The sequence below is a fragment of the Myotis brandtii genome, unplaced genomic scaffold (genome assembly GCF_000412655.1).
Source record: "Myotis brandtii unplaced genomic scaffold, ASM41265v1 scaffold506, whole genome shotgun sequence".
In the NCBI taxonomy this organism is placed as follows: domain Eukaryota; kingdom Metazoa; phylum Chordata; class Mammalia; order Chiroptera; family Vespertilionidae; genus Myotis; species Myotis brandtii.
In genome coordinates, this window is record NW_005369287.1 from 1,338,017 (window position 1) to 1,353,329 (window position 15,313).

Here is a 15,313-nt window from a genome sequence, read left to right on the forward strand (position 1 = left end):
CGGGGGCCCCCCCCCCCCCCGAGTGCACAAATTTTTGTGCACCGGGCCTCTAGTACTCTATAATGTCTGTAACAAGAAATGTAGAATATGTATCAGTTACAAGATTCACCAAATTCAAGGGTAAAACAATAAAGTTAAAACATTTTTCCTATGTGTCTTAAAATAATGTTTACTTTGAAATGTCAAATTTTCAGAAAAATCTACAGAATAAACTGCAAACAATCCAGTATTTAGCCACATATTTATTTGTGAAATTATTGGTCTTCCATTTGTTTCACATCTGATATTTCAGATCTATTTAAAGATTCTAAGGTAAATATGCCCGTTTCATTTCTCAGTCCCTTCTCTTCAGAATTAACCAGTGGCTTGAATTTAATATTTATTATTCCCATGCACAGTATTTATTACACATTTTAAATTGTACTTTATCCATAGCCAAAACCCACACATAGTGTTATTCTGAATGTTTTCAAATTTCAGCATCATGTTTTAAATATTTCTCCACTATTTGTATGTTTATTACAAATTTATGTCTTTGAGAATTTTCCATGCTGATATTTACAGCTCTAGTTCATTCATTATTACTGTTGCATTAAATTTCATTGTATGAATATTAATTTATCCACTCTCCTACTTGGGGGGATTTAGGTTGATTCCAACTTGTTCTTTTAAAAGCACTGCCATTAATCATTCTTGTAAGCATGTTCTTGCTTACCTGTGCAAGGGACACTCCAGGGTATTTCCTACAGGTGGAAATGTTGGATGCTGCATATGCTTATTTTCAACTTTACTAGATAATGTTACTTTGTTTTCCAAAGTGATTGTACCAATTTATACACCCCCAATTGTGGATAAGAGCCCTGTTGCTTCACGTTCTCACCTAACACCTATTGTTGCTAGATTTGTTAATTTTTGCTAATGCGATTGACAGTAAAATAATATCTGGAATTTTAAATTTATCATTTTCCTGATCTCTAGTGATATTGAGTTTTTATTTAAATGTTTTGAGCATGCAAGTTTACTATTCAGTGAATTGATTGTTTAATTCAGTTCTTTATTTTTCTTTTGGGTTATGTGTATTTTTTAACTGATTTATATATTTTAAGTACATAGAATATTTTCTAGTCAATAGCTTCTCTTTTCACCTTGCCCTGCTGTTGTTTTTATAGGAGTTTTATATTGTATGGTAATCCCAATTTACTAATAATTTTTCTTTATTGTGATTTTTCTGTCTTCTCTAAAAAGATCAGTACATAACCTGAGGACATGAAGATGTTCTCCCAAGGTTTCTTCTAACATTTTATGGCTTTGCATTTTATATTTAGGATTCTTTACTTCAGCTTCATTGAGGTATAATTGAGAGAATTGTGAGGTATGAAAGTGTACAAGATGATGATTTGATCTATGTATGCACTGTAAATGGATTGCCCTCATCATGTTAGCTAATATATCCATCACCTGACTTACTTGGATTTTCATCTACTTTAATCTAGCAGACATTGGAAACTGACGCAGGATTTCTGGAGGCACTTCTGAGTCCTCTGCCTTCATGGCTTGACCATCCATAGGACAACTGAGCCCACATTCAGGCAGCCACAGTCACAGTGTGCGTCCACCCTGGTGTAGTGTGGTGCTTACACACTTATGTGTAAATAAGGCTGAATACAAACACTGCGTCTTCCAATTGTCCCAGGTAGACACACCCATTACATACAAGGGCTAGTGATAGTGTAGGTGTCTTATATACTGATGTAGACTGAGTAAGGTGTGACATGCCCCTTTTCCAGAGTGAGTTAGGGGATAGCAAGACGGGAAAGGAGACGGCCATGATGGGTTCCTCTTAGATAGCACAAGAGAAGATATAAAACAGCCACTAAAATGCATAGAGCTCTTCCACAAAATACCGACTTCTGTGCATGGGCCACAAAGTTTCAATCGCACTGTACGTGCGCGCCTGCACGTGGTATTTTGTGGAAGAGCCACACTAAAGGGGTCAAAGAGCCGCATGTGGCTCACAAGCCACGGTTTACCAACCACGGAGTTAGGGGATAGCAAGATGGGAAAGGAGACTGCCATGATGGGTTCCTCTTAGCACAAGAGAAGATATAAAACAGCCACTAAAATGCATAGGTTGCCAGAGTGTACCTTAATAGTGAGAGTTTCGGGGCATTTTGTAGGCCAATGCCCCTTTTCCAGAGTGAGTTAGGGGATAGCAAGACGGGAAAGGAGACGGCCATGATGGGTTCCTCTTAGATAGCACAAGAGAAGATATAAAACAGCCACTAAAATGCATCGGTTGGCCAAAGTGTACCTTAATAGTGAGAGTTTCGGGGCATTTTGTAGGCCAAATGTGGAAGCTTCTTTTTCATTCAGAATCACATACAAGGATGCACTAAAAACTTGACCGTCCTCTATTAGTGAACACTGTTCAGCTGGTAGGGCATTCCACCTTTCCATTTATAAATGTGAGTGTGAAACTGTGAGCGGTCCAAGGGCCTTAAACTCGACTTCTGACTTCAGGCAAAGGACGCTTTTTAGATCCCACACTGCAGGTAGAGCAATGTATTGGTGTGAAAGACAGCCAGGCCTCGCACACAGGAGAGGCAGCTGCCAACTCCATATACAAAAGAAAATCAAACTGTAGGAAGTGGGGGTCTTATGATGCATCATGGAAATGTGAACATTGATGGTCTCCAAGATATTAACACACTGAGATCCCACACTGCAGGTAGAGCAATGTATTGGTGTGAAAGACAGCCAGGCCTCGCATCCTCTGCCAGTAACACCAGCTGACTAAAGCCACTGATTTGAACAAATCAATCAGTTGCTTGAAAATATACATAAGATTAGATAGATAGATAGAAATAGATAATAGATATGGATACCTGTGTTTTAAAATATTGTAAGACACTGAGTAGATTTTGAATAACTAGAGGCCCCCGGGTTCTCCTTGCCTCTGTTACACATATTCCATTTGTAGCTTTACGTTTTTGCATGAAGAGAAATAGAATACAGAGTAGAATACAGCTCCCTCCCTGCTGTAAAGTCAGCTCCCTGAGCCTGGTCACTCTCCAGTGAGGATGACATGCAGGCCTAGCTAAGCAATAAATCATAAAACGATCCTCCTGCAGGTTCAGCTGCAATTGTTTTCATCTCCTCTTTTTTAAACACGTCTTTTAATGGCATCTCCCTGCTTCTCCCTTAGGAAATGATTTCATGGCATAATTGCCCTTGCTTCGAGTGAAATTTTCTTAATGTCCAATTTAAATTGCTGCTTTTTCAGTCGCAGGCCATTGCTCTCTATTACACTGCTATTAGGCACCTTAAGTAACTCCTCTCTCTTTTGAAAAGGATGAAATTGGCTTGTGCATCTCATTGGAAAATGTGGCCTCATTCTTATAGACTAAAACTTTAAAACACTTGGAAAAGACAGGTAGATCGTGCCATTTCTTCAAACAAACTGGCGATTTTCCTGTGTCTGTTTTTCATCAGCTTAGAAACAATTCATGGGACTGAGTTATTTGTGTCAAATAATCCAGACTGTGCTATGTACCTGGTGTTTCTTCCAATGTCCCTGTAATGGAAAGGGAAGCACACTCATATTTCTTCAGGGAAACGTGAACCTGCATTAGCCGTCTTTTACACAAAAGGGGAGAACACATTTGCACAGACAGAGGTGTCTACTGACTTTCTTGCTTAAGATCCCAGGAGAGGCAGCTGCCAACTCCATATACAAAAGAAATCAAACTATAGGAAGTGGGGGTCTTATGATGCATCATGGCAGTGTGAACATTGATGGTCTCCAAGATATTAACACACTGAAAACTTTGGGGAAACGGAGGAAGCAGTATGGCCCTAACTTGCCACCACCATTAGCCAGAAGTATTTTCTAGGGCCATTCATAGGGGGCCACTGGATCTTTTAGCAAGAAAGTGAATCGAAACTTTCCAATAAGCTGCTCTATTTTGAATACCAGGCCCTCTATCTCTCTCTGCCCTATTTTCTCCCTTCCCACCCCTGCAAAGCCTCCAGTCCCCTCTCTGTACCTGACACTGAAGGAGTGAAGCTGTGAGCACTCAGAACGACTCTCCTCCAACCAGACGCTGCCGGTCTGGGCCTGTGCCTCACCGTGGATCCCTGCTGGGTTTGTTCCGTGACTGTCTATCCAATCCAGTTGCAGTGTTCACCCCTATTCAGATTCATGTCTTCCCCTGTTTGCTCAATTTCTGACCTCGCTCCTCTCCTTCTGTGCCAACACGGAGAGTAAAATGGAATAAAGCAGCAAAACAAAACCAATCAAATAACAAACACAAGCATCCCGGCGCTCCCTGCGCTTCTGGTGAATATCCTGTTAGAGAAGTCGGCCTCATGCCCAATGGAAGAATCAGATCTGTGTGAGGACATCAATCAGGAAGTGATTCCTCTACAGGAGATTATCAGATGCCTCTCACCCCCGCTGTGTGCACACAATGCCTAGAGCAGGAGGACCCGCTCAAAGAGGGAGATGCTCTTGCCACTGATAGCACAAAATAGTGGCAAATCGTTTTGTAGGGAAGATGGGAGGTCGCAACACCCCACAGAAAACGCGTGATACAGGTTTGAACTTGAGACAAACACTGAAGTTGAGAACTGTAGGAAAATAATCTCAAAGCTCTGAAGAGAATAACTTTCTTGGTAGAGAGAGCTTGGGGCAAAATCACATGGGAAGAAGCAAGGATTTCTGGTCTTGTGTAGAAGTGGCATCCACAAGGGTACAGAAAACAATTTTATTTTTTTCTGAGGCATAATGAATAAGAGTTCTCACCTTTTTTTAAAAAAAGAAGAGGGAATAGGAAGTTGATATCAGATTTCACTGCATATTGTATATTGATACCAAATATACTGTGATGGGGACTTGGCAGCCTTCCCATGCTGTCTCCAACTTCGGCTCAGTCTTCGTTTGTTTTACCCTGACAGGTTATAGTAACCATGCCTTGTAATGCAGCCTAAGATAGGGCACTTACATGCAGGCGTTTCTGTCCAAGAGGCAAAAACAAGATACACACCGCTAAAGCTTTGCCATGCATGCAGTGAATTGCTAAGAGTTAAGACTTAGAAGCTAGTACTGGCTCTGACTTATTCCAACCATGCCGTAGCTGCAGCTCAGTGCCAGACCTTAACTATCGTGTTCACCCCCAGTTGCCGAGGGAAGAGCCTTTTCAACTCTAATCCATCCTACTTCTTGAGGCCCATACTTCTTTATAAACTGTGGCTGAGATCATAATTACCTTTCATTCAAACATCTTCAGAAGCTTCTGTTCGCCTGTTAACTCTTTGGCTTTCAAGGTCATGCCAACCAGGCCCATTATGAATTTCCAAATACTCATCCTGTCCCCTCCTTCTATCTAGTCACCTCCTACTCCAATCTACCTGAATTATGATGCTCATGTTTCCTGCTTCTTTCCTTTTCTTTCGGGCATTTTTCTTGCCTTGGACTATAACTCTTCCACCATCATGTCTGCATGCCCAAATTTCATCGGTGTGGTAACAAGCCTCAAAAAACCACAGCCAAAAACCATCTGCTCCTTCTCTAAAAAAAAACCTATCTTTAACATGTATTTTTCACATGAGACCTGTGACTAATTTCCTATATTTTTAGTGATTTATAGACTGCTATAGTTAATTCTGAAAGCTCATAAACTTCCTACGAGCAGGGGCTTCACCAACTGTGGCTCAAGGTCTGGAAATTAGTAGGTGTGCAATAAATGAATGCATAAGTCCCCCATCCCTGTCATACTCACATAGAGTGTACAGAATCATTAGAGATACCTATACTTATATATAGAGAGAGCTATTACTATAGTTTGAGATATAAGTATAAATACCAAGTTCTTCAATGTTAATAATTTTGAAAATAAGAGTCTAGAAATATTGGCAATATGGCATACCTTCTAGGTTTACACATTCATGGAGGAAGTGTGCACTCAGTCACCAAAAGCTATCGGAAGTAGGGTTGTGATATTGCATTTTTATATATAACATGGCTTCTATAGAAATAAAGTAACTAAACTTGCACTCTTGTTTTGCGACTCTCTACTATGATTTTTAAAAATCTTCTTCATGATATTAGTCTTCTGATATAGTCTGTGATAAATGGATAGTGTGTTCAATTAAGTTGAGGAACTGTACACATTTTGTCTCCCTCTTGGAAATTCATGATATAAACTGATAGATTAAAGGCTTGCATAAATCAGAAGGTTTTTTAAAAGATCATTTAACCTTCATCAACCATGTCTCCCAATTATAATTGTCTATGGTCTTTTTCATATAACAACTACAAGTATCCTAAGAAAGGAGTCTTCCATGGAAATAAAGCGTGTCCCAAAAATCACGCAAGAAGTAATTTTGATAGAAAATATAGGTTTATAAAGAAAAATTGTAAATTTTTTATTGATTCATAAAGTATACAGTATAGGGTTATGTATGGAATAGGATATTGGGTAAATGGCCTCCACAGCTTTCTGGCACATACGCACTCTTTTGTTACTGCCTGAGCAGCCGCATTTTTGAAGAACGATGGTCCCATGATGCCTCCAGCCCCAAATCCGCACCAAACAGTGATACACTGTGGATGCATTTGTTTCTCAACAATCACTTGTGGATTTTCTGAACCCCAAATGCGACCATTTTGTCGATTAACCAAGCCATCAAGATGAAAATGAGCCTCATCGAAATTCAGCCACATTTATGCAAAAACGGTCATGGAAAATTTCAACAAAAAGTGTGTATGTGCCAGCAAAGCTGTGGAGGCCATTTACCCGATATGCTATGCTATTCCATACATAACCCTATACTGTATACTTTATGAATCAATAAAGAATTCATAACTTTTAATTATAAACTTGTGTTTCCTATCAAAATTACTTCCTGTGTAAATTTTGGGACACCCTTTAATTGAGAAACTGCTATTCTAGGATATTACTTATATATTACTTAGGAAGCCCAAATAATTTGTTTCAATTTCAGCTGTAAATGACCAAGTTGGCTGTGATGCTAAGTGGGGATTATCCAGATATACTTTGCACATCCCTCTTATTGGTGATAATAGTTTTTAGGCAGAGAGTATTAAATAACAAAGCTACTAGTCAGGTGCTATGAAAGTAAAGCAAAAGCTCTGGGATTTTATTCCTATAAAACCTATCAGTGGGCCAAAGCTGACATTCAAAGTTCTGTTATGATTTGTCAAGTCAATCTTAATTGCAGAATCTATAGGAGAGTACATGTTTTGGAATTAGACAGAAAGAAGGCTCTTTTACTTTTTATTTTATTTAAAACATTTTTATTGATTGATTTTTAGATAGAGGAAGGGAGAGAGAGAAAGAAACATCGATTTGTTGTTCACTTATTTATGCATTCCTTGTTGATTCTTGTCTGCACCCTTACCCGAGATCGAACCCACAACGTCGGTGTGCTGGGACAGTGCTCTAACCAATCAAGCTACCTGGCCAGTGCCTGGAACAAGCCTCTTTAAAGAAGTTTTTGCCAATGTTCTCAATCTTTGTGACTAAATGATTGCTATATTTTACCTTATTCAGTTACTGGGACAAACATCAGCCTCTGAGTCAAATACGAGTGGCAGGTGACATCATATGACCCAATATAATCAATGGAATTAGAGCATCCCTTTCTAATTTCCCCTTAAGAGAAGAAATCTTATTTTCCAGGTAGATGGAACTTGAATGAAGGTAAAACAGGGTTTGATATAGGACTGCTGTTACCAAGACACTCAGGTTTTCCTAACTGGGGAAGAATAGCTACATGTATTCAATAGGCCTAATACTAAAACCAAGGTATGTATTTCAAAAATGTGAAGTCAACAAATGGATGAAATAGATGCCATCTAACTGCTGGGACCCCTGTCGTATGAGGACAAGGGATTGCAGTTGGCTAAGTGTTTGCCTACAATGTGATTCCAGTTCACTTACAAACCCCTGGAACATCTGTTCCGTGCCTTATTCATGAAATAGAGCTCAAAGGGGAAACCAGTGACATATAAGCAAACACATATTGGAAGAGAGAGTGAACCAAACTGGTGGTAAAAACATGACCTTCCTCCATAAGGTCAAATAGTTTTATTTTTGATTGAACACTACAATACAGTATATATCCATTAAAAAAAGAAAACTCTATAGTGTATATAAATTATTCCTTCCAGTCATCAATTCTTTGCTTTTCCATTACAGCTTTGGTACAATATGAGTTCAGTATATAATTTTTAAATACTTTTAGCATCACAAACTCAACACAAAGTACAAAACTAATAATCCAAATTAGGGATATTATGGTCTACACAGTGGTATTCAGTGGTAGGAGAAAATCTTACCTTGATGAATTCATGTCACTAGCTAAGCTATAAAGGCATACCTAGCAGACATGACAGAAATATGCACCATTAACCAGCTAATGTGTGTATTAGTCTTTGTTTTTGTTTTTGTTTTTTTTTACAGAATACCAGCAGCAATCATTTGAGTGTTGAGTGAATAGTTAAGTCCTCAGTCAGTTTTCCCATTTTTGCTCCTCTTCTCATAAAGGCCATGAGTAATATCTGAAGAAATGTACCACAGCCAGAGCGCTCAGAATTTGACCTGCCACCCGGCATTGCTCATACTCGCACAGTTTGTCCTGCAGCTAGCTGACATCACGGGGACAGTGCTGGAGGGACAGTGTGGGCCAATCAGCCGAAGGTTGTTCTGAGGGGTCGGTGGTGTGACGTTACAGTAAACAGGCATTCCAGTGGCTGGGAGTGACCCTTGACCTGTCTGGTTAGGTAGCATGATTGGCTGTTGGTATGACTGCTGGGGCAGTCCTTGAGAACCCTGGGTCATTGGCACCTGCAGAAAGACACAAGAGAGAACTGTCCGTGAAGAGGTTATTTTGGGGTGTGCAACGAGATACTGTGATGTGAAAAATGTTCAAGTTTTTGGGTTCACGAATCTCAGCTCTACCTTTTATTTGCTGTTTCACATTGGACAAGTCACTTAACCTCTCTGATTTCCTAGACCATTTGCATAATGTCAGGTACTTCAAGTGCCACCTAGGGGATTGCAAGGATGATGTACGATGCTTGGTACATGTCTGGCATGCAGAAGACGTGCAGAGCTGTTAGTTCTGAGCTTCTGTCCTCTCTCTTGTTACCGACCTGGGACAGCACTCTGGACCTCCATTCTGGATTTTTCTGTTGGGAAAGCCATTGCTCCTGTTCTGGTATTACGCAAAGTGACCTAGAGCCAACTGGAGCAAGAGGGGCTTCTGTCCCAGGCACCTAAGTCCCTCTCAGCTTTAGAGAACATCTAACATGGACCTGGAGGTAGACATTGACACAGTGTAAGGACTGTAAGGGCAGGAGGGCTGAGGATAGATTCTTCAGGGCCAGAAGTACCTGGTTACTTGGTGCAGCTAAACACAATGATTAAAGCATTTTACTACCCTTCACTTCCTCTTCTAGAGTGCATAACACTACGGAAAATGCAGTTGTTAGGCTCCATAAATGTTCTTTGAATGAATCTGAGATGCCATTTTAAAATCTCATAACTTATAATTGTGGTAAAATGAAGTTTTGGGGGAGTATGCAAAAAAGAATGGTAATTTGAGGGCTTTCTCTCAATGAGCAACATTTCTATAGAATGCCTAAAGGTCTTCATCAACAGAAGTTTGGACTAAAGACTTTTCTTGCATGAATAGAAAGTTTATATGGAACCACACTGGCACATGCCACAGTAATTATAGAAGCAAGCATTTCCCATGTTCTATTCGTCTGTTATAACCTTGACTCAAAGTCAACCATGAATAGTGGCTGTGCCTAGCACCCACCCAGCATGGGGGTGTACCCACAGCCTGTTGTTTGGCCAGTGCTATGTTATAACCCTACTGATATGCACCTGATAAGAAGACATTGTTGGGTAGGAGACCATCACACTTTGCACCGGAGTTCCTGGTTGGTTGCTCATGACGCTCTGACTCTGAGCCTGCTGCACTCCCATCAGGCCTTGGAACCCCTGTTGACCAGACAAGACGGGCTGGTAACCTGCAAAGGAAAACCACCTTTTGAACTGGTTGTGCCAGGAAAAACACAAGTGATATTTGGTGGGGTGAGAGCATTTGTTTACAAGCCAACCTTCAGACATCTCCATCTCCACATTAGGAAAGTGTTATCCAAATGCTTGCTTTGTAAGAATGCTTTTTTTGGGTGGGGGTTCTAAGAGGGGACAAGAGTATGGCTCTCCAAAATTGACTGATATTTCCATCTTTATGCAGAATAATCCAATGAGCATGTTGTGCCAATGGTAAATTCATGACAAACATAGGCACCTCTATTGACATAAGTTGACAGATATAATTTATATCTTTCCTATGTCTTTTGCTTTGGTTTTGATGATATTTGGAGAATTCACAGATTATCAAGTTCTTTTCTAATTAAATTGACACACACTTTACTTTTTCACCTTTCTGCATAACCTCATGTCACCCCGAGGGCACCAAACATACATTCTACTTTCTGTGTCCTCATGAACAAAACGATTCCCTCCCTGACTGATTCGATGTCCTTTTCCTTAGACAAAAGACCACAATAGCAAGTGAAAGGAACTGCATGTTTTTGTTCTGTGAGAACATTCTGGTAAAACACTCCAATATGTGACCACGTACATGTAACAGATGATCCAGAAGGCAACATGTAAAAATTTTATCTGTTTGTGTCCTTCTGGGTGGGTAATTGAGTTTCTTTTCTTTTGGTGGGCCAGCATTTATGTTCTAATTATTTTAATCACCGCAACAAGTAGTTTAAGTATTCTTAAAGGAAGGCTGTGAACTGTTCTTGTACATGTTGGGGAAAAGTGACGATTTAGGTGAAATGTTATGGTGGCAGAGAAATGAAACAAATTTGCTTCCTGCTGTCAACAAGGTCCTTCCAGAGCCCAAGTTATTAAATGCACTGAGTACCTAGGAATCAGTGCAGCTTCTCTCTCTCTCTTTTTAATCTTTATTGTTGAAAGTATTACAGTTGCACCCCTTTATCCCGCATTTACCTCCTCCACTCCACACCCGTCTCCTCAACCCCCAGACCTTCACCACACTATTGTCTGTGTCCATGGGTTATGCACATTTGTATACAAGTTCTTTGGTTAATCTCTATCCACCCACCCACGCACCCCTGCCTTCCCCCTGAGATTCATCAGTCTGACTCTGGATCTATTTTGCTCATCAGTTCGTTTTGTTCATTAGATTCCACATATGAGTGAGATCATATGAAACTTTTCTTTCTCTGATTGGCTTATTTTGCTTAATAGTGTTCTTAGCATAATACTCTCCTGGGTCCTTCCATGCTGTCTTAAAGGGTAAGTGATCCTTCTTTTTTACAGCTGCATAGTATTCCACGGCATAATTGTACCACAGCTTTATCTACTCATCTACTGATGGGCACTTGGGCTGTTTCCAGATATTAGCTATTAGAAATTGCACTGCTATGAACATATGGGTGCATATATTCTTTCTGGTTGGTATTTTGGATTTCTTAGGATATATTCCCAGCAGTTGGGTCTCTGGGTCAAATAGCAGTTCTATATTTAACTTTTTGTGGAAACTCCATACTGTTTTTCATAGCAGCTGCACCAGTCTGCATTCCCACCGCAGCTGCTTTCTTAATACAATTCTCTGAGGGAGAATCTTTAAGATTTTAGATTTTTCTCAACATACATTAAAGTAAGTCTTACAACTAGATTTCAAAAACTGGGACAAAAGGTAAAAAAATTCCTAATCGATATGCATTATTAACAAATAATCTATATTTTGAGTGCATGTGAGAGTTTTACCTTATATTGAGGAAGGTGAAGAAGGATAAAATTATAGTATAGTCTTTATGGAGGACAATATTTTCCTATCCTTGGCCATACAAAAAAAGTATCTTCGTCCATTTTAGAAATACGTGGAAACATGAATTGCCAAGAATCACTGAGTTAGGAGGTCAGCTATATTCATCAAAGAGATGACACAAGGAGTAGTCACTCTGGACTACCAGAGAGAGAAAACTTGAGAGGCCTGCTTGTGCCCGCATTCAGTGGGTGGAACAAGTATGTAATCTAGAAAGTCATCTTTTGACTTTCTCTACATGTCCCATTGTTTTACGTTCCTATTCCTCACCTTCATTTTCATAGTTGTAATGAGTGATCTTGAAGTTTTATAAAGTCACCACATGTTAAGAATACAATTAAGAGTGGTGACCTCCCCCCCACCAGCCACACTGTGCCCACAGTACACAGTGACGGCCTTCCTTTAATGAGCTCTGCGGGTTAGACTAGTAACATCAGCTAAAATCGTTTACAGTTTATACAGCAGGGAAAAACCATCAGACTAGGAAACAAGAAATGTGACTAAGGCCATGTCACCGTCCTCACTACCTCCCAGAATGCCTCATACGCAGAGACACTTGGGAGAAATTTCTTTTAATATTAATTGCCCATAAAAAATGTCTTCTATTATTTCCCATTGTCTAGGTCTTCCACTCTAATTCATATATCTGTTGACTCTAAAAAAAAGTCTGTTGCTGTTTTACTATTTCGTTTTTACATTTCTCCTAGCCACACACCATTTATTTTTCTGGAGCTAAAAAGGTTAGCCACACCAAATTCATTGTAACAATAATTGTGAAACACAGAAAATAACTGGGTATGGTGGTGGAAAATGTAGGCCCAACAGTCTTCCTGGCCATTTAGTTCTATAGCAAAGGGTAGGCAGTGTGAACCCATTCTGAAGTCCCTGTGATGGTAAATATAATAAAGCCTTATTTCCAGATGAAGAGTCAAAGTACAGGTTGGAAATTAGAGAAATGTCCTAAATTTTTGACTTGAATTTGGTCATATGGTGAAAGGCCAGCTGGCCTCAGTGGACCTTTGGCAGAATACCCACAGCTATCATGTAGACAAAAAGAGGAGAGGACAGCATGGGAGAGAGGAAGTCAGGAGAGGTGTGTGTGTGTGGGGGGGGGGGAGTTGCTTCTATTATTTATGTATTTGCTTAGTGACTCCTCCCATCCTTTTACCGAGTTTGTTCAAAACTGAATAGAGGTGGCCTAGGAGAGAGTCACCATTATACCAGCTTTAAGCCCAAATTGGGGTGAAGAGAAAATAAGTCGTACGATAATAGAGATGTGATGACATTCAATAAACAGAATGTTCTGGAAGGCACACATCAGATAATATTCAAGGAAAGAAAAGAGCGAGGAGGTGGTGTGGCCGCTTCCCAGTAAAGGGGCAGAGTCTGTGGGAGCGCGATTCATCTTTGCCGAGAGCCCAGACCAGACGCAGAGGCTGCATGACTCCCTCCCAGGGCCCCCTCCGTCTGATGATTTGTGCACTTTAATATTCAGCTATGCATAGCAATGGGCTACCAGCTCTGCGCTGGGCTTCCCACAGTAAACACACTTAAGGCAAATAAAGATTTATGTGGGGAGCGAATGAAGCTCTACAATTTTGAAATGAAAACTTAAGTATAAAGAAAGCCCAATTTATATTCATGAATCCCATTCGTTACTCAATTTGCTCTCCGGGCAAGAGATTTACACCTGGAATGGTTTAATTGGAGGTCCCATTTCTGTAAATTATGTTACAGCAGGTAGGTAGCAGCGTGGTCCTTCAGACAGGAAGGAGGCCGTGTGGAATGTGAATCTGAGCTCTGGTCCAGAAACAAATAGAAATGCGATAGCAGTGACCTAAGAATGAACTGACAGTGTCTGCCTGGGACACAGCACACCCGAAGGCAGAGATGGCAACCTGCTTATCTCGTCTATTCAAATGAGAAATGTGTTCCGGTTTGTCAATTCTCAGCTGTGAAATGATCAGTTTTTCATATTTATTGAGGATTAGCAAGATATAATACATCTTGGGAAACAGAAACACCACCAGTATCTGCCCTGTAGGCGTGCTATGGAGACCATGAAGACATTAGTGATTTTTATTATTTCTTTCAGTCAAGATTAATTCAATTTTCAAGTCACATGCCTCCTTTATTTTCTGGCGGTAAAAAGGTTAGGAGTGGACAAATGCCTCCTAGCAAGTAGAAGAATGCATCCCCCTAAGATGGAGGAGTTATAACATTTAAAATGCCTGGGTCTCATAAATCTGAATATGTAATAGTGTTTCTACTACAATACAACCGTCATTGAATATTATTTGTAGTTTGAGTATACCTCATTAATATTCTGTCAAGGAATGTAAATTCATTGGGGATTATAAATTGGCATGAATACGATCGACATTATTTAAGCTCGTACTTTATTTGAATACTTTGTTACAGATCCAACATTTTGAAAATGAATGAAAATGACAAAGTAGTAACCTGTACTTTCAGGTTTTTGTTTCCCTGGCTGCTGGTTTTGGAGGTTGAAGATGGGGAAAGGGTGAAAGGGGACAAATATCTATAGAACAAATTAACTGAGAAGCAAGGCAGTTCTCATCACCTCCCCAACCCGCCCAGGCAGGGTAATTTTCATGTTGTGTTTATTAAGGGAAGTCTCCTTAATACGATAGAATGTCTTTGCAAATGACTGAAATTAATAACCTGCTAATATAAAAATCACTGATCTTGGGAGAGTCAAAATACAAATGTTTCTCCAAGTTCCTAAGGAATGAGCTAGCTCTTGGATTCGGAATCCAATCTCTGCTGTTTGCACATCATTTTGTGATGGGGTTGCAGTAGCTCAGCCGTGGCCTAGCTGGGGAACAATATGAAGAAGAAAAATGCTTTTCCAGGCCTGCCTCTCCCTTTGCTGACTTTTTATAGTTCCCGCATTGCGCCACTTTCCAATATCTGCCTGGTTTGTTCCTTGAATTCTATCAGTTCCTCTACACTTTCATCTCCTTTGAAGCCTTTCCGTTATAAACTAGCTAACCAGCTCTCCTCGGTGATCACTTACTCTAATCCAAACAGTGAATGAAGAGCTTTTTCCGTATTGTCACAACAATCCTGAGAGGCGGTCACTGGTACTAACCTTTTATAAAAACAAAACTGTGATTTAGAGAGATGTAGGAACTTGTCTGAGGCCACACAGCTACGAGGAGAGAAAGCTAGACTCTAAGTTGTAGTTTTCCGACTTTGGCATCCTTGCTTTTCCTCATTAGATGGTAGGACTATTTCTTATACATTCTTCCAACTTTCATACCTTAACATAACCCCTTTAACGTGGCAGATGCTCAATGGCCATTTACTGTGTGAATTGTTTTCTCAGTAGTTAAAACAATTGAGCAAAGTGGACAAGAGTTATGATCTACACTTCGCTGAACAA

At 40.1% G+C, this 15,313-nt stretch overlaps 1 protein-coding gene across 1 annotated transcript in view; it reads right to left on the reverse strand.

Annotated features, from left to right (window-relative positions):
* Positions 1-7,349: 7,349 nt before the first annotated feature.
* The window catches only part of ARPP21 (cAMP-regulated phosphoprotein, 21kDa), a 152,870-nt gene continuing 144,906 nt past the window's right edge, over positions 7,350-15,313 (reverse strand). The window contains exons 20-21 of the mRNA XM_014548377.1: positions 9,918-10,063; positions 7,350-8,870 (exon numbers count right to left, since the gene is read on the reverse strand). Coding sequence (XP_014403863.1) covers positions 8,613-8,870; positions 9,918-10,063 — 404 coding nt within the window. The 3' untranslated portion in view covers positions 7,350-8,612. The remainder of the gene's footprint in view (positions 8,871-9,917; positions 10,064-15,313) is intronic.